This window comes from Calypte anna, chromosome 3 (genome assembly GCF_003957555.1).
Source record: "Calypte anna isolate BGI_N300 chromosome 3, bCalAnn1_v1.p, whole genome shotgun sequence".
NCBI classification, from domain to species: Eukaryota; Metazoa; Chordata; class Aves; order Apodiformes; family Trochilidae; genus Calypte; species Calypte anna.
This window is the reverse complement of record NC_044246.1, coordinates 50,558,502-50,575,004: the sequence shown is the minus strand read 5'-3', so window position 1 is coordinate 50,575,004 and position 16,503 is coordinate 50,558,502. Positions and strand designations below refer to the sequence as shown.

At 46.7% G+C, this 16,503-nt stretch overlaps 1 protein-coding gene across 1 annotated transcript; it reads left to right on the top strand.

Annotated features, from left to right (window-relative positions):
• Positions 1-4,444: 4,444 nt before the first annotated feature.
• LBH (LBH regulator of WNT signaling pathway) lies at positions 4,445-16,032 on the top strand. Its single transcript, XM_030447015.1, has 3 exons — positions 4,445-4,716; positions 5,523-5,625; positions 14,161-16,032. Exons 1-3 carry the CDS (start codon positions 4,691-4,693, stop codon positions 14,350-14,352), a joined length of 321 nt encoding a protein of 106 aa, XP_030302875.1. The 5' UTR covers positions 4,445-4,690; the 3' UTR covers positions 14,353-16,032.
• Positions 16,033-16,503: the final 471 nt, after the last annotated feature.

Genomic DNA, 16,503 nt, shown 5'->3' with positions numbered 1-16,503 from the left:
CCCCATAGTAGCCCATTTGGGTATGTAAGATCAAACCTCTGCACTCTGCCAGCTCTTCCCATCTTCCTTGCTTGTCAACATGGGCACAAAGCCCATTTTTCCTCTCTGGTCCCCAAGTGGCCTCTCAATCAGGCGTGCTGGGCGGGACAGCCGTGCGTCAAGTGGCCTTTTCTTCTCAAGCACCATCTGGAAGTCACTGCGAAATGTGATGCTGTGTGGAAAGTGGCTGGAAAGAATGACACTCTGAGAGCTTTTTTTTTTTTTTCCAAGAAATAGGCTGTGATCCACAAGCATGGGGAGGACAGGGATCATGCTGGGTCAGGCTCAGGTATGGCCATACAGGGACATCCCAGAGTTTGTCTGAACAGTGATCACTGCCCCTTAGGAAGCTTTTGCAGGGCTGAGGTGTACGGGACAGTCACTGGTGATGCTGTCAAGGTGGCACCTGCCTGCAGCATCCCCAGGCATGCAAACTATTTATACGGGGGCCATAAGACATGGGGGAGCAAAGCAAACTCCTGGATGCTGCACAACAGCTCCTGTGTGTGCAGATACCAAGAACTGGGGAGAGGCTGACCACCACTGTCCTTTCAGCTGAGCAGGAGGGTTTTAATGTGCTGAGTACTGGCAGGGGTGTCAGGTGAGATGGAACTCAAGGCCTGGCTCTGATGTTGTTGCAGCAATGGCGTGGACTCAACTATTTCAAAGGGCACCAGTCGGTCAAGTAGAGGCCCAAATTTAAATTTGTTAAAATAACTTTTTGCAAAACATTAGGATAAAGAGCAGTGTTTCCATGGTTTTGTTTTTACATTCCAAGCAGGAAGAATTTATTTTTTCACTAGGAAACTTTCCCCATAGTATTTGTGACACTAGCTGGGAGATCGGAGCCAGCAAGCTCTGCTTTTGAATGGAGGTGACCTCGAGGGTGACCTTGTGCCCTCCACATCGCCTTGTGCAGCCTTCCTTAGTCCCTGGCATAAGACAGGCAGCAACGTGTATGGCTGTGAGGAGCCTGGGGTGCCAGCACTGCTGCAGGGATGCTTGGCCTGAGAGCTATCCTGTGGTGAGTCCCTGTGGTTGTTTGATGTAAGGCTGGACGAGTGATGTGGTTATGTTTGTGTGGTTAAAGGTAAATGCAGTGAAAACGTTTACATTGCAAGTAGGTTAATGGAGAACCTTGGGAAATGACTCTCCAGTAGTTTTATTTCTCCTTGGTTCTGATTATGCACAAATGCCTTCTGAAGAGACTGAATAGGGTCCTATAATGGTTTGGGTTGGGAGCCCCCTTAAAGGTCACCCAGTTCAAATCCTCCTGCACAGGCAGGGACATCTCCCCCTAGGCCATGCTGCCCAAAGCCCCATCTAACCTGGCCTTGAACACTGACAGGGAGGGGGCAGCCACAACTTCTCTGGGAAATCTGTTCCAGTGCCTCACCATCCTCACTGCAAAGAATTTCTTCCTAGTGCCTAATCTAAATCTACACACTAATGGTCTGTTACCCACTAAACCTGCTGGATTGCTGCTGATTTGTAATGTACAACAGAGTAGCTCTTATCACTTGTTTGTCTTCTGTTGGTTTATACTGTCTCACAAATCAAAAGATTATATTAAATATTATATTAATATTGTTTTAATATTAAATGTTACATTAATTTTTGCACTTTGAAGTGCTTGCATCTTGCTCCTATTACTAGAACAGAAGAAGAGCACAGTAGTTCGATCTCATTTGCAATTAAATGCTTTGATCTGATTCTGGTTTATTCTCTCCTACTTTGTACTGCTTTGAAGCTGTCGAGCCATGGGTGGCAGGAAACTGCTTGCTTTTCCCCCTGAGTGAGAATTTGACCTTTCAGGATCTGGGACATAACAAAAACTGATTGCTTAGACATGTGGATTTCTAAAGGGCTGGCTCAGCTGCTCATGGGTTAATGAGGTCCCCTCACTTTCAGCAGAGATACTGATATAAAGACTAATCTACAAGGGAAAGCTTGTTCTAATTCAGGTAGGATCTGCCAATGGGGGTACAACAGCTCCATCTGCTCCACCACTGTAGCTTCAGCTTGTCATACCTGGCTGGGGCAAGCAAAGAAGAAGGAGATACAACTGCTATAAGATGACTCCCCTGCATGGAGAACCTAAGAAATCTTATACACTTCTAATGGGGGAAGTTTAAGCCATGTCTGATCCAGCAAATCACTCAAGCACAGCTGATGGAAAGCATGGGAGGTGTGCCTTTCCTTCAAAAAGCCCTATTAATGTGCTTATGGTTAATCACACAAATCTTACCATGGCTAAGAGCCAAAGTGAGCAAAAGAAGCACGAATCCCCAGGTCTCCTGATGAGAACTGGCCATGGCTGGGGCCGATTTTCTCACCAAGCCACTGGGAAGTAATCTGTGCCCTCAGCACGTATGAGCCTGGAGGGGTTTGGTTTTGTTCTTTTGTTGGCTGGTTGGTTTTCATTTTTTTGGTTCTTTTTGTTTGTTTGTTTCTCCAAAAGGCTGTTATTAGGTGGGACCACAAAACTATCTGGCCTCATCAGAAGGGGTGGCAAAGTGGCCATGCAAAGGACATAGGTGAAAAGTTGATCTGAGCTGCTTTTTCTTAAAGTTGGCTGTAGGAGCCCTACAGTGTGATTGGAGGGGAGGGTGAGCCCCAGTCCTGTCCCTAGGTCTCCTTTGAGGGCTCAGGTGTGTTAGATCAAGGGTTAGATATTTAAAGGAACATGCTTTCCAAGAAGTAGAAAACCTTGGACTTCAAACCCTGCTGATCATAGAAGGGCATTTAAAGAGGGACAGAGCAGCACTAACTTCTATTGTTCAGCTTCAAAATAGTTCTTTAAAAGCCAAGTTTTGGTGTTTCCTTGGGCCGAAAATTAGCCAAGCCAGTAAGGATGAGCATGTGCAGCCCAGGGGACTTGGTTTTCTTACTGGTGTCTGTGGATCCCAGAGCTCATTGTCAGAAGGCGCAATGGGGCAAGGGGACTGTGTGCACCAAGCCCAACTTGCTGCCTGCCTCCCTCCCTCCTATTAAGATTATGGAAGGTTACTGGTGGGCCTTTGCAATGAGCTCATCTCTGCCTTCCTTAATTTCCACATATCTGCAAGGGCTACTTCAGCTCCTTGCGATTCATTTTAATCTGGCACAAAGCAGCAGCTTGCTGAAGCCTGATGCAAAACACCCATGTATGCTCTATTTATATAATATGAATATAAGCAGATTAAATTGTCTGGACTGGGGAAACATAAGTATGCACACATGTATACACAGTCTGGGGTTGGCTGAGTGGAGCTGGAAGCAAAGCTTCCCGTTAGAAACACTGAACTTGCACTTTTTAGCACTTAAACACCGGGACAAATAATATGCATACACCCATGCACAGGCACGTATATGAAGTGCTGCATCACCTATATGCTCTGTATTTTAATTGAGGCAGGGTAAGACGAAAAGTGCAGTTGTGTGCTGGGTTATCTGCTTTCCTGGGAGCAACAGGTAGAACAAAACCAATCTCTGCACTAGACCTTATCTGCCAGTGTGTGACAAGACACTGCCCACTGGGTGAGCAGACAGAGGGAAGAGCAGTCTCCAAAATCACCAAGCATGTCTTTGTGAGGGCCTGGCCCGTGCTGTGGCCAAGAGCCATTGGCATCTAACTTGGGTCACAGCCTCAGGAAGCTGCATGAGCCCTGTCAGCAGATGGACGGAGTCAGGACGTTAGCTGGGTTTGGGGCTACGCAGCCCTTTCACTTCATCACGTTTTCGCTTTCCAGCACTGTCATGTCCAGAGGGGAAAGCAGGCAAAGGGGTACCGCCTACAACTGCTCACGTGCCCCGAGGCAGCAAACAGATTCACCCCCATCCCCTCCTGAGCCTTCCCCTTTGTTCTGCTCATTATAGCTCGGCCTGGTGAAGCTTCTTACCCTGCTTCTGCTCCACCCTGAGGTGCCGGGCACGGGAAGTGCTCAGAGGAGCAGCTACCGGCGGCCGCTGCCACCTTCTCAATGCCATAAGCGTGCGGCGGAGCCCTCCCCAGCCGCGGCAGGGGGCTGGCCCCGGCTTTAGGCTGAGCCCCCCGGCCTACCCCAGCCCCCCCCTGCCACCGCCCCATTTCTCCTCCCGCAGATGAGACCCAGCCGCGGCCCGGGGGATGACGCTTGGGGTGATGCTCAGTGCGCCCCGCGCCGCCCCGCAGCCAGCGGCAGTGCTAAGGGGGCTGTGCGGGGCCGCAACCACCTCGGCACCCGCTTCGGCACCTGCTACTTGGGTAAAACATAATGAACCATCCGCTCGGCACTGAGAACTGGAGCGATCGGATCGGATCCGGCCGGGCCGGGCCGGACCGAGCGCAGGATCCTGCCAGCGAGCCAGGGGCGCACGAGACACACTTCCTCCTCCCACGGCGCCCGTCCAACCCATTCATGAAAATGCTGACGTCAAGGAGGAGGAGGAGGGGCGGGCCACTCCCCCCCGGACCATTTAATGCGTCTCGGAGAAAGCCGTAGGGCTCACAGTGAAGCGGCGGTGTCGGTGTCTCGGTCTCCTGTCCAGCGCATTCTCCTGCCGGGTTCTGTCTGTCTGTCCGTCCGTCCGTCCGTCTGTCTGTCCGTGCGGCTCAAACGTTCTGCTCGGGGGACAGCGCCAGGTGCCCCTCCCGCCAGCCCGGGGACAGCCTCCGCCGCTGGTGGACTTCATGTCCGTGTTGAGTCCCCTGCCCTGGTGAGTGGGAGCTTCCCGCGGGGAGGGGCGGCGGTACCGCGGCCCGCAGTTTATGGGCCGCTCAATCCTAGAGGGCTGTGGGGGTTTGGAGCGGAGGATCCTGCCGGATCCTTCGGCCTGCACTCGTGCCCTAGGGAGAGGGCATGCGGCGGGGCGGCGTGAAGCCCCGAGGCGTGAATTGTCCCAAAACGGGGGAGAGGAGGCTGAAATTGGCGGTGCGAGCTGAGCTATAGCGGGACGATGGGCAATGGAGGAACTGCGCACACTGACTTTACTTTCTCGAGCTGGAAATGCCATTAAGGCCGTAAAATCGGAGTTAAATTGGCACCGGCCGCTCCGCTGGGTGTGGAAGTCCCGGAGGTTGTAAAATAAGTCAGTAGGAGCTAAAGTACCCCAGCTTTTAAAAAAAATAAAACAAACAAAAAAAGGCAGTGAAAAACCCCAGCGCTTGCGCTTATTTACAGTTTGTTTGTTTTGTTTTGTTTTTTATTTTCCCCCTTAGGGGGCAGAGCTGGAGGAAGTGGAGTGAAGAATGAACGGCTGCTGTTAAAGTCTCTCGATGTGTTCTTGAGCAGTGTTCGTGGGGCGAAAAGTCGGGGAGTTGCTCCCAGGGACAGGGGGTGTAGCACCGGGTTACAAGCTATTTCCACCCTCTGCTAAGGTGGGGGGGAGGGGGAGACAGGAAGGAAGGGACTAGAAATAGTCGACAGCCTCTTCTGCTTGCTTGTGTTTCCCTATGCTACTGACATCTTGGTCAGCCCTTCTGAAGCCCCTCGAGTGATTTGTATGCTGCCGTCTGTTTTTAGCTCTGATTATCTGAGATCAGATGAAATGACTGAAGTGATGATGAACACCCCAGCTATGGATGAGATTGGGCTAAGCCCCCGCAAGGATGGCTTGTCATACCAGGTAAGTGTGCTGCTGGTTGGTTGGGTAGTAAATCCCTTATGGAATTGCCAGGGCTGGACTGTAAACTCAGTCTTATGTACCTTTCCATAACCTGACCTAATGCATAGCAGGTCTTGCTGCAGTGAGAACTGGTCAACTGACCATAATGCTTGCTTGTCAGGAGCCAGTTATCTAAAGTATCAGGCTGTATGGGACTGGATTGGCAAAAAATTGTTTCTGAAGTGATGGAGCCCCCACTCATTCAACATAAACGGGTTCTCCATGGGAGCTGGGGAGATTGGTTAAAGAAGAATTCCCCTCACTGCACTGAGAAGACTCTGGAATATCTTTGTAATACAGCATACAAATGACCTGCCTAGAGCAGGAGGGGGGTATTTGTATGGCACTTAATTTTTTTTATCTATTTCTTGTTTTTTCTGACTGGTCCTGTTTGAGAGGGTTAACAGTCTTCTGTAAGATTCTTTGAGGCCAAGGACAGCTTAAAGAGCCTCGAAATGTCACTGGAGTTATCAGTACCTGAAGGCATGAGTTGCATTCATCCTGAAAGTTGTGAACAGTGTAATTAGCCATTGACCTCCAGATCAGTAGCTGAAATGAAGATAGCTTGAGCCTTAATCCTTTAGTCTCACTATGCCTTTAATTTCCTATCGTACAGTTGATTCAAAGGGTGAGTTGTGCATTTTAGCCTTCTAGATCAGTGTTTTCCTGCTTCTCCATGCTTGATGTGATTTAAACACAGGCACCTAGCGCATGGAGATGATTTACATCAGGTCTGTGTATTACATTGGGTGACTCTTTGCCAGATCCTGGTTCAGGTTCATCCTTTGCAGATGTTACATAACCTGCAAAGAGGCAGTTGGTCCAAGTGTGCATTCAAATGAAGTGTGCTCTTGTATGCCTGCATATTTGCATCTGAAAAAAATGAGCTACAAGGCAGTAGCAGTGCCCTGAAGCTTGAAATCAAGTGAATTTTGAGCCATTGCTGAGGCCTCTAGAGGAAGCCAAAGCTGTGGGGAGGAAAAGGGAATACATTGCTTTTTTTGGTCAAAATTCTTGATCTGGATAGTGCAAGTTGTTTGGCTTATTGCCTGTGTGTGGAAATAGCTGTGCTGTGCTTCAGTGCTTGAGTTAGTGGAAAGCATATGGCCTCTTTCCACTACTATAGAGGGAGTTTACAGCAATGAGAATGGTTGTTAAACCCAAAGCACTCAAAGTCACCTGCATGGGATGGTCAGTTGTCTTCATGGGTCACTGTATGAAGAGGGTTAACCCAGTGAGGTGAAAACACCTCTCCTTACTATTCACATTCTCCAGTGAGAGGCAGAATTTAGGTGACCTGCTTGGTATAATGATTGCTTCAGTCAGGTCCCTCCCCAAGTGCTAATGACCTTGATAAGTCTGCTTGGGTCAACTGGGGAACAGGCCTGTTTAGTTTGGAGTGGATCAACTGGATTTGAAGGTGTGTGAGTCATAAATGCTGATAACTCATATCTCTGCAGGGCTTGGATATCCTGGATCTCTTCTGTGTAGCCATCTTGTAATAGATTACTTTTTTTTCAAATGCCTGCAAGAGCTGGGAGCTGCCTACTGGTGTTTCTCATTGATATAAGACAAACTGATAGCAGAGAGGATTGAGGCAGGCATTGAAATGGATGATTCTAGTTAGTGTAAAGAGGATTCGGCAGAAAGCTCCACCCTTCCTGCTCTGACTGCTTGACTGAAAATAACAATATAGCAAGGTAAGTAGAAAGCATCCTTAAAAGGTTGAAAACTCAAGTTAGAGCAGCAAGGACAAATCTGATGCAAGTTGTACCGCAACCTCTTTGTTCTACCTCAGACTCTGGCATTTTGTGCTTCATCATGTTGATGGAGAGAATTTGGTATATGTAAAATTGTACTGTAGTATGAGGGTTGTAGTGCAGTAACTTAAATCAGATAGGACTAGTGGAGAATAACTGCTTCTGAACTGAGGCTTGTTTTAAGCTGCAACATCTTCCTCCACTCATCTGTGGAGCTGGGCACTTGTGATGTAAGCCCAACAGCCCTCGGCTGGCTACAAGAGGAAAAAAAAAATAATAAAGTGGAGCTAGAACTGGCAGAGACAAGTTTTTAGTTTCAAAATTTTGTTGTGTTCTAGTAGTAGGGCTCGGATGACCTCAGATAGAGGTCCAGATTTCCCTCTGGCTGTGTAGAGCAGGGACTCCCTGGGAGCTGGTCCATAGGAGCGGCTGTGAGCCCTGGGGCTGCTTCAACTTATGCAGACATTAAACTGCTAAGATCAAAGGAGATGGTACAGCAGCTTTTCTGGAACTGAAAAATACATCAATATCTGCTGCAGACAGACTTAAAATCACAGAATGGATTGGAAGGGCCTTTGAAGGTCATCTAGTCCAACCACCCTAGCAACAAGCAGGGATCTGTACTACTTCAAAGTATTTCTGCTTTTACTTGTAAGTTAACTGAGAAAACAAACTCTGAGTATGAACATTATCAGTCTGATTCCTCTGTCCCATGTAGTTCACTGAACTTCAGGGCTCCTATATGCCTTGCTTGTTACAGAGGGAATTTGGCTTGTTGACTTTTTCTCCTGCTTCTTCCACCCCCTTGCCTCTGCACATGCACTGGAGTGTGTCTGTCTGTCTAGACATCAGCTGAAGCTGTGAAGCTTTCTGGCCTCTGGGCTGTCTCTTTAAACCATGACGTGAAATGTAAGCTCATGTTTTAATTTCAGAACCTTTCTATGTAAAGCAGTGTTTATTTGTGATGTAAAGCTGCTCTCTGAGCCCACTGAAGATGATTCAGCCAACAGATTTTAAAAGCCTGAGCAGAACTGAATGGTGAAATTTGGGCTTGAGTCTCAGAGCTGGGTGGCATTGACAACACAGAAGATGCAGCTGAAGAGATGATGTCATGCTGGGTCTTGTGCCTGCAGTGAGGAGCTATTTCTGGACCTTTAATAGATGTCCCATAATTCCCATGGGACTTACTAAACAAAAAGCTCGTTGAAATGCAGGCTCAAGATGCCTCTGCTACAAACAGATGTGCCTGTGGAGGGGTTCATGCACTCCCTGCTTGGCTGTCTCTGGCAAGCTGGGCCTTTGTTGCTGTGAGTCAGAGTTAATGTACTGTTTGCTATTTTCCAGCCCCTGGATACTCTCTTTTCTCAGAAAGCCTCATCACTGCTCTGATGCTTGTCCTCTGATTCTGTCTCACAGCTATGTAGCACAAATGGTGCTACTGAAACTTAGGTTGAATTAATAATTCTGTGTTTTTCATAAATTAGACAATTGCTGCCATCAAAGCAGTACCTTGGCCTGAATCCTGCCTTGCTTCTTGGAAGTGGAGCGAGTGGGATTTGAGCACAGCTGAATGACACCTGAAGTGTCTGTTTTGACCAAACGCTGTGTTCTGAGTTAAAATGTAATTCTGCTGCAAACAGGCTGTTTTGCTGGTCTTGTGAGCCCTTAAGCTCCCTTTTAGGAGACTGACCTGCAGAGGCTGAGCTTTCATGCCATCAGCTAGGGTTTGGTTGTCATGGGGAGCTTGAGCTCTCTAAGTTGTGATCGCATCATGCTGGGATCTGTCTAGGTTAATCACAGCCACAGCTAGCAGTGATTCATGTCAGACTGACTTAATCTAGGTAAATAGGCTTAATGCTTTGTCCAGTGTCTGGCAAAAGCTTTTAATATGTCTTGTTGGAGATATAATTTTTGGTAAATGCAAGGCCTCTTCACTAGCACCAGTGGAGCACTGACTTTCCCAAGGAGCTGTGGCTCACAGTGTAAGGGGTTTAGCTGCATCTGCTGCATCCCCACAACAAAAGTGAGGAACCAGCACTTTGCTTCTTTTGGGGGCTGATGGCAAGGGGTGGAAACTGAGCTTCCTCTGTAATTGTCTTGTTTGCTTGTAAGATGCTGCAAGTCTATGCAGCCTTAATTTGTGTAAGGGGGGGTCCTGTATTGGAGCTGTGTACTTGCTGGGCTGCAGTAAGGTGGTGACAGCATGTGAGCTTAAGGTAACTGTGGCAAATCTGATGTATGGTTACTACACAAGATTATTAGCAGTGTGAGTCAGTGTGTGTTCCAGGGTCTAGGATTTAGAATTAAATCAGAACAGAATATGAAGTAAACAGAGCCAAAACTAATGATGTTAGCAGTGCAAAAGTGTTCCACAGAAAAACAGACTGAAGATGGAACATCTCAGTGCATGCTTTTCCTCCCCACTCAAAGCCTTGTTACTCTGATGGAAGAACGTTATAATGTGTGAAGTTTCTCTGCCATTGTCTCCCAAAACAGAGCAGTCTGTCTGTGACAGACACAGAGGGAGTTGTCATTGATCATAAACCTGAGTCACAGGCTGCTGTGAGCTCTGTTTTGAGTATTCACACTACTGTGTGAATAAATGTATGTATTAGCACTGCTTCTTACAGCTGGAAAATTCTTCCTAAGAGGACACAGATGATTTAAGTATTTCCTGAAATGGCCTTGCCATATTTATTAATGGCAGTGAAGCTTTATTTTAGGAATTTAAATGCCGATTTGGAATATTGGCTTGGCACTGCTAAAGAGGCACAAACTTTGTTTTTTAGTAGTGGAGGGAATGTGATACGTGTTAATCAGGGGTATATCCTATACCTGAAGTGGTAAGGTTCTCAGTGTTGCATAGTATCACCAATGAAGCAAAGTTTCCCCCTGAAACAGTAGCTTAATTTGGAAAGATCCCATTACTTTAGTCTCCCTGTAATGTAATTGAAAGTTTTCAGCCCTGTGGGAGGAGAGAAAAGTATTTTAACTGTGGTTCATATGGTGTTGGTATGGAGTACCAACATGTAGAAATCGGTTTGAATTTACAAGCATCACTTAGATTATTGTAGCTTTGAGCTAATCCTCTTAATTGTCTGACATCTCTCCTGCTTTTGGTGTTTCTCTGTCCCTGAGAATGCTGAGAGAGGCTAAGAGCCTCCCCAGGGCAATGAAAACTTTCCATTCTTGTTGCCAAGACTTAATTCAAAGATAGTAGAGCTAGGTCATCTGAAACAGAGGCAAACACGATCTTTCTAAATTCATTTCAGGCTTTCATGTTGAGTTCTGTGTTTCACTGCCCTTTCCAGCTGCAAGGCAAGGTTTCAGTTGATTTGTATGTGATCTGGATCAGTCTCCATGAGGAAAGCAGTCCCTAGAATATTATCTGGAGAGGTCTTGCTGCAAGTGAGAAGTTGTGTTGAGTAGTGTAAGAAGCAAGATATATGTTCTCTGTGGGCTCTATAAAGGGGCTGGATGTGTTCCATGGGCCAAGAGTTGGGCCTCAGCTACAGAAGGGGGCTCTGGAAGCAGCTGTAACCCCTTGTGCTGTGCCTTGCAAGAGAGAGGTAAGAAGATACCTATGAATTGCTGCTAAACTTGCTTTTAGTTAGTCTTCACAACCAGTTGTTGCTTGTCCACCACCAAGTGACCAGCACAGCCAGAAGCGGGCATCTGCTGTGTGCCAGGTCCCTCCCTCTAATAAATGAGGGGAAGAAGTTAACCCATTGTTGCTGTGCTTTTTAGGTGTTGAGGAGATGCAAAGTCTTCCTTCCACATGTGTCAGCTGGGTGAGGTGCACAGAGAGGCTCCTAGGCAGGTTTTGCCAGACAACCTGTACTGCCTGCCGTGCAAAAGGTTGCAAAGCTTGCAGGTCAGAGCTGAGCTATTGCACTCCCAGAGGAAACTTTGCTGCACCTTTGAGAGTTGTGTTTTTTTGGGATTTTTATTTGTTTGTTTGTTTGTATGGTTTTTGTCTTGTTTTTGTTTTGTTTTCCCAGTCTACATCTGCAGTGGGCAGATTGGGCATAGGGGACCAACAGATGCAGCTTGGCAATACTGGAGTGGGACAGCAGAAAGCTGGTGTTTGCTTAGATCTTTCTTTTGAAAGAGCCTGGCAGCGTGGCTTATTTTGGAATAAGGGGTGAGGTTGATTGTGGGGTAACTTTTCCACTCAGCTTCCCCAGATGTGCTGTCTTAATCTAAAAACATTTTTCCTTTAGTCCCTGTACTTGGCGTGCTCTGTTGCCCTGCTTGTCACATGTGAGGAAATCTGCCTTTGTGTATTTTTTCCATTGACTGTCCACACCCCTTGAAAGTGCAGTTGCAACATCTCGCTTCATGCTGCCTCTACGATTAAAAAGCATGACTTAGTGGAAAAAATCCTGACCTTCTTGGTTTCAGCCTGTCCTGCAGCTGTTAGAGATAAGATTGTGCTAGGGTTTTTGTTTTTGTTGTTTTTGTTAGAAAAGCTACATACTACCTCCTTTGGGGGATATTTGTTTGCAAGGAAATCACTACTTAGTTTGTGGGGGAAAAAAAAAATCTAGCAGGCTATTTTAAAAAAATTGTTCCAGTTTGACCTAATGTGCTTAAAATTATAGCAGCCAAAGGTTAGTTTAATTATTGCACTTGTATTTTTCTTGCACTGGAGGCTATTTTCATGACATTATCAGCTTATGTAACCTCCTGAACCACACTTTTTTTCCATTGCGGTATTATAAACCATGTAATGTCAAGGATATTTTTTTCCTATCCTGTGTTTAGATAACAAGCTGATGCTTAAGAGCCACTGACTGTACTTCCAGTAATGCCCTGTGGGTCTGAAAGGACCTTTGGTCAAGAGGAAGCTGCAGATCTCCTAAGAAACAATTACTGTCTTACTTGTGCAAGGAGTGACAAGTGGCTTACAGTGTTGATGTGGCCGTGTTCAAAAACCTTGTGCTTGTGCATGTGACAAACATATGGAGGGCAGGTGCTGTAGTGGGAGCTGGGCTCCTGCACAACTGTCCCCAGAACCAGATGAATATGGGCAAAACTAGCCTTGGGCTTCTGTATTACCTTCGCAATGAGTTGCTTGGCTGAGCACCTCCTCCCAAAGTTATGTTGCCTGACTTTGCACGAGGTAGTGGCTTCTCTCAGGTTGGTAACCTGGTTTCCACAAGACTTTGGATGCAAGGGAGAAGCATGGCTACACAGCAGAAGGCTGAATATTGCCAAGGAGGAAATGGCATGGCTAATACTTGTTAGGCTAAAGAGCAAGTTGATAGAATGATGCTCCACTTTGGAGTTTGGGCCAGGACTTCTCAAGGTGCTGGGTACCTGAATAATTGGCATGAGAAGTATGATATTCCATGGTTCCTGGCTTGGGAACCTGCCTTTGTAACTGGGACGACAAAGCAGATGAGCTCTTGACTGAAATGGAGGTACCCATGAGCAGTGTAACTATCTGAGCCTGGCAGTGTTGTTCCCTGCAAAAATACTCTTACTCTGACTCTCTTGAATGCAGTTCAAAGAGAAGTACAGTGCCTGACTTCTCATTTACAACCTAGAGAGGAAAATGAGTTTTTGTGTTTAAATGCAACTGTAATATGAAACGAGCACTCTCCTAAAATTGTTTGAAATAAACAGGTGGCAATTTTTTAGATCTTCTGGTTACCAACCAGGGGATCTGGTGTGGCAACTGGTTCTTGTCACCCAGCAGTTTTCTTCTGGATGACCTGGGGTTTGAAGCCATTCACCTAGTAGTGCATCCCTGTAAGTAACAGCAGCCTTTTGTGTTCACACTGCAATTCAGTCATGCAGACCTCCTGCCACTGCAGTGGTAGTTTTTTCTGTGTGTGTGTCTTTGCCTCAGTGGTTCTAGTAGAATCACAACACGCATTCTGGTGGTACTGCTGGAAGCACCCTGGTGCTGCTTCACTGTATGGATATGTGCACCCATGTGGCAAGCTATGGGTGGGAGGGAAGGGGAAAGGTACTGCTCTGTACAGCCTGGGAGGCTGGAGATAAGGAGGCCTTCATCCTTGCAGGAGGGTACATAATTGCTGGCTAAGCCACAGGTACCTCCTGCCATAAGAGTTATGATCCAGTCTCCAGCCCTTCTGCAAAATGAGTGTTGTCCTGCTGAGTTTCCCTGCCGATGTATGGTAGTTGTAGCATCAAGAACACTCCCAAAATCATCTCCAATATGCAGCTGAACTTGTCTTTTGGTCTGGTGCTGTAGCCCTGGAGCAAAACCAGATGCAGGCCCTTGCTGCAAGGGTCTGGACTGCCCTAGCACTGGGTTGCCACATGTCCCTCTCCCTTCTCTCAGCAGAGCCTGGTGCAGAAACCTCTTCTTGTGTGCAGCTTGACCACCAGCAGGAAACGAGACCTCAGGTTTTCTGATTGAGATAGCTCACAGGGTGCAAATGCATGAGCATTAATGCAAAAGCCGTGTGTGTGTGTGTGTGTGTGTGTGGTGGTGGTGGTGAGGCATTTGGATAAATACCCAAAAAGTCAGTTATCTTGCTATCCAGGCAAGCATGTGCTTTGGAAGCCTCTTGGGCAGCACTTATTTCCAGTACCTAGATATTAAAAAGCTTATTTACAAGTTCAGGATTCTTCCCACTGTTCAGTGGTTTACTCTGCCCAGACTAGTCTGCTCTGAAGATCCAAGTGCTTAGAGAGCTGGGTTTTGCCTAAGATTGCTTGAAAAAAGCCCCTCTCACATACTGTTTCTTGGTTCTTTCAGATCTTCCCTGATCCCTCAGACTTTGACCGATACTGTAAGCTGAAGGACCGTCTACCCTCCATTGTGGTGGAGCCCACAGAGGGTGATGTGGAGAGTGGTGAGCTGAGATGGCCACCCGAAGAGTTTCTTGTGCAGGAGGAAGACGAGGAAGAAAACTGTGAAGATGCAAAGAAGGACAGTAAGGAGCAATAAATGGCATGTGAGGAAAGGCAAGGGACTACACCCTTCTGGAGGAAGAACCACACTTCTTTTGAAAGTCTTTTTTTTATATAAAAAAAAGACAAGTTCAATTTTGCACCTGCAAGATCTTAGTTTTTTTGTATTCTCTGTATTGAGAACTGAAGCCCTCGGTGTAACCAGACCTCCTGAGGAAGGAAGGATGTAACACAGAAATGTTTGCTGTTCTTGAGATCACTATCTGTATTTTTCTAAGGTGGAGGCAGCATGAAATTCCTAGCACATGGCTGAGGGTGACCATGTGAGGACTGCTGAAGGGGGGTTGCTCAGGGAGTGGAAGGAAAGTCAGAGGTGGCAGTGCTTATCTGGGAGCTGCCTCTGGCTAAAAGCATGAGAACAGAGCCATCATCTCTCAGATTTGCCTTTCTTACAGTTTCCATTTTGTGTGTCATGGGGTGGAAGGATGTCTGTAGCAAAGCATTGCTAAGCACCCTACTGAGGAGGGGCTTGCAGCTCTTCCTGGTTTGGCACCTCCTAGGGTAACTTGAGCATCTGTATGAGTAGTGGGGTTTCTTGCTCCTGCTGTTGAGCCTATTTTCCAGCTACTTTTCCCAAAGCTGTTTACCCCTCTCTGTCTGCCTTTAGACTCTTCAATGCTGATCAGCTGTATTTGCAGGATAATGTTAAGCTGCTGCTTAACTCATCTCTACAGCCCTAGTTTGTCCTGGATGTGGTTGAATGTGAGGTAATTCACATTGGATGTAAAGATGCTTCTCTCTGCAGCAAGAGCTTGTGTAGGTTTGAACACATGGGATTTTTCTCCTGTTTGCTGAGGCTGCTGTGTATGCTCCTGTCTTGTACAATGAACAAAGCCCTAAGATGCAGGGTGGGGATTATACCTCCTTTCCTTGGTGTCCTTGAGGCTACAGAGTTTCATGTCTCTAACTTGCTGGTCAGTGGGCTCCTGAGGGCTGGCTGAGGGATCTCCAGCTTTGTCCCGCAGGGACTCCTCAGAGCTCTGGCAGTACAGGACCTGCTGGTAGGGGTGTACATTGTGGGGAGTGCTGTCAGACCTGGAAGTAATCCAAAGATGAAACACCGGCTCTAGTTTGGATCACCCGTGAGAGAAGGGGTGTTTGGAGGAGGGGTCTCTTGGGAGGGGATTAGCCTGAGTGCCCTGAGACAAGATGTGGTTCTGCTTTGTAGCAAGGGTGAAACATTCATAGTTGTTTAATGAAGTGCAGATGGACTTGTGAACTCTGGTTGTGTTGTCTTTTACCATATCCTGCTCCAAGGAGAAGTCATCTGTCTCAGTTTGGGGAGGAGGCCAGTCTGCTGCCAAGTGGTAACTTGCTGCTTTTCTAGAAAGTGATGATCTTGCAGCTTGGGGGACCAGCTTAGGAGTCAATTGGTCTTGGGACAGAATGAAAACAGCACCTAAACCAAATGTGGGGTTATGGAAGAGAAAAAATGTCAAGGCCTTAACCAAACTTTCATAATAATCCCAGTGCCACCCCCCTTTGCTTATAACTGGTTCCATTTTTAAAATCTATTTGGACATTTGCGTATTTGTATTTTTAATACTTCAGTAGTTAAATGCTGGTGGGGGTTTGGAACTGCTTTTAACACATTGGCAGGATTGGTTTTAGTCTTGTGTTTAAGCATAATGGCAATAATTTATCAGCTCTGCATAACTGTTTCAGACAGATAAGACTTTGGAGACAAGTTAGCACAAAGTGGGAGGCATGCAGTGTTCCTGCACTCAGCTGGTCTCTGCTCCAGTAATGCAGACCTGGTTATACATGCTCCCTGCCCATCTTGGTGGATGGTCATGATGTGGTGATACCATTTTCTCTAGCAATGGATTCAGCTGTTTTATCTGCAACACTTGTTCTAATCTTGCTGTCTTAATGAGCTTGTACACCTGCATACCAGCCAGCCATCTTACTTCTATGTGTTACTGTATTGGTCTCTACTGTCTGTACCACCAACTCAAAGCTGTGTATCAATATATTACCATGAGACAGCAATCCTTGGACTTAAGACCTGTCTGCCCTAACGACTTGCATATTTCTGTCTGCATCCTTTTTTTGGAAGTATTGTGTATATTTCTATTTGTTGTTGAAGATATCTAAAGAATGAAGCGCTCCAGTAAAGCTCCTCTTG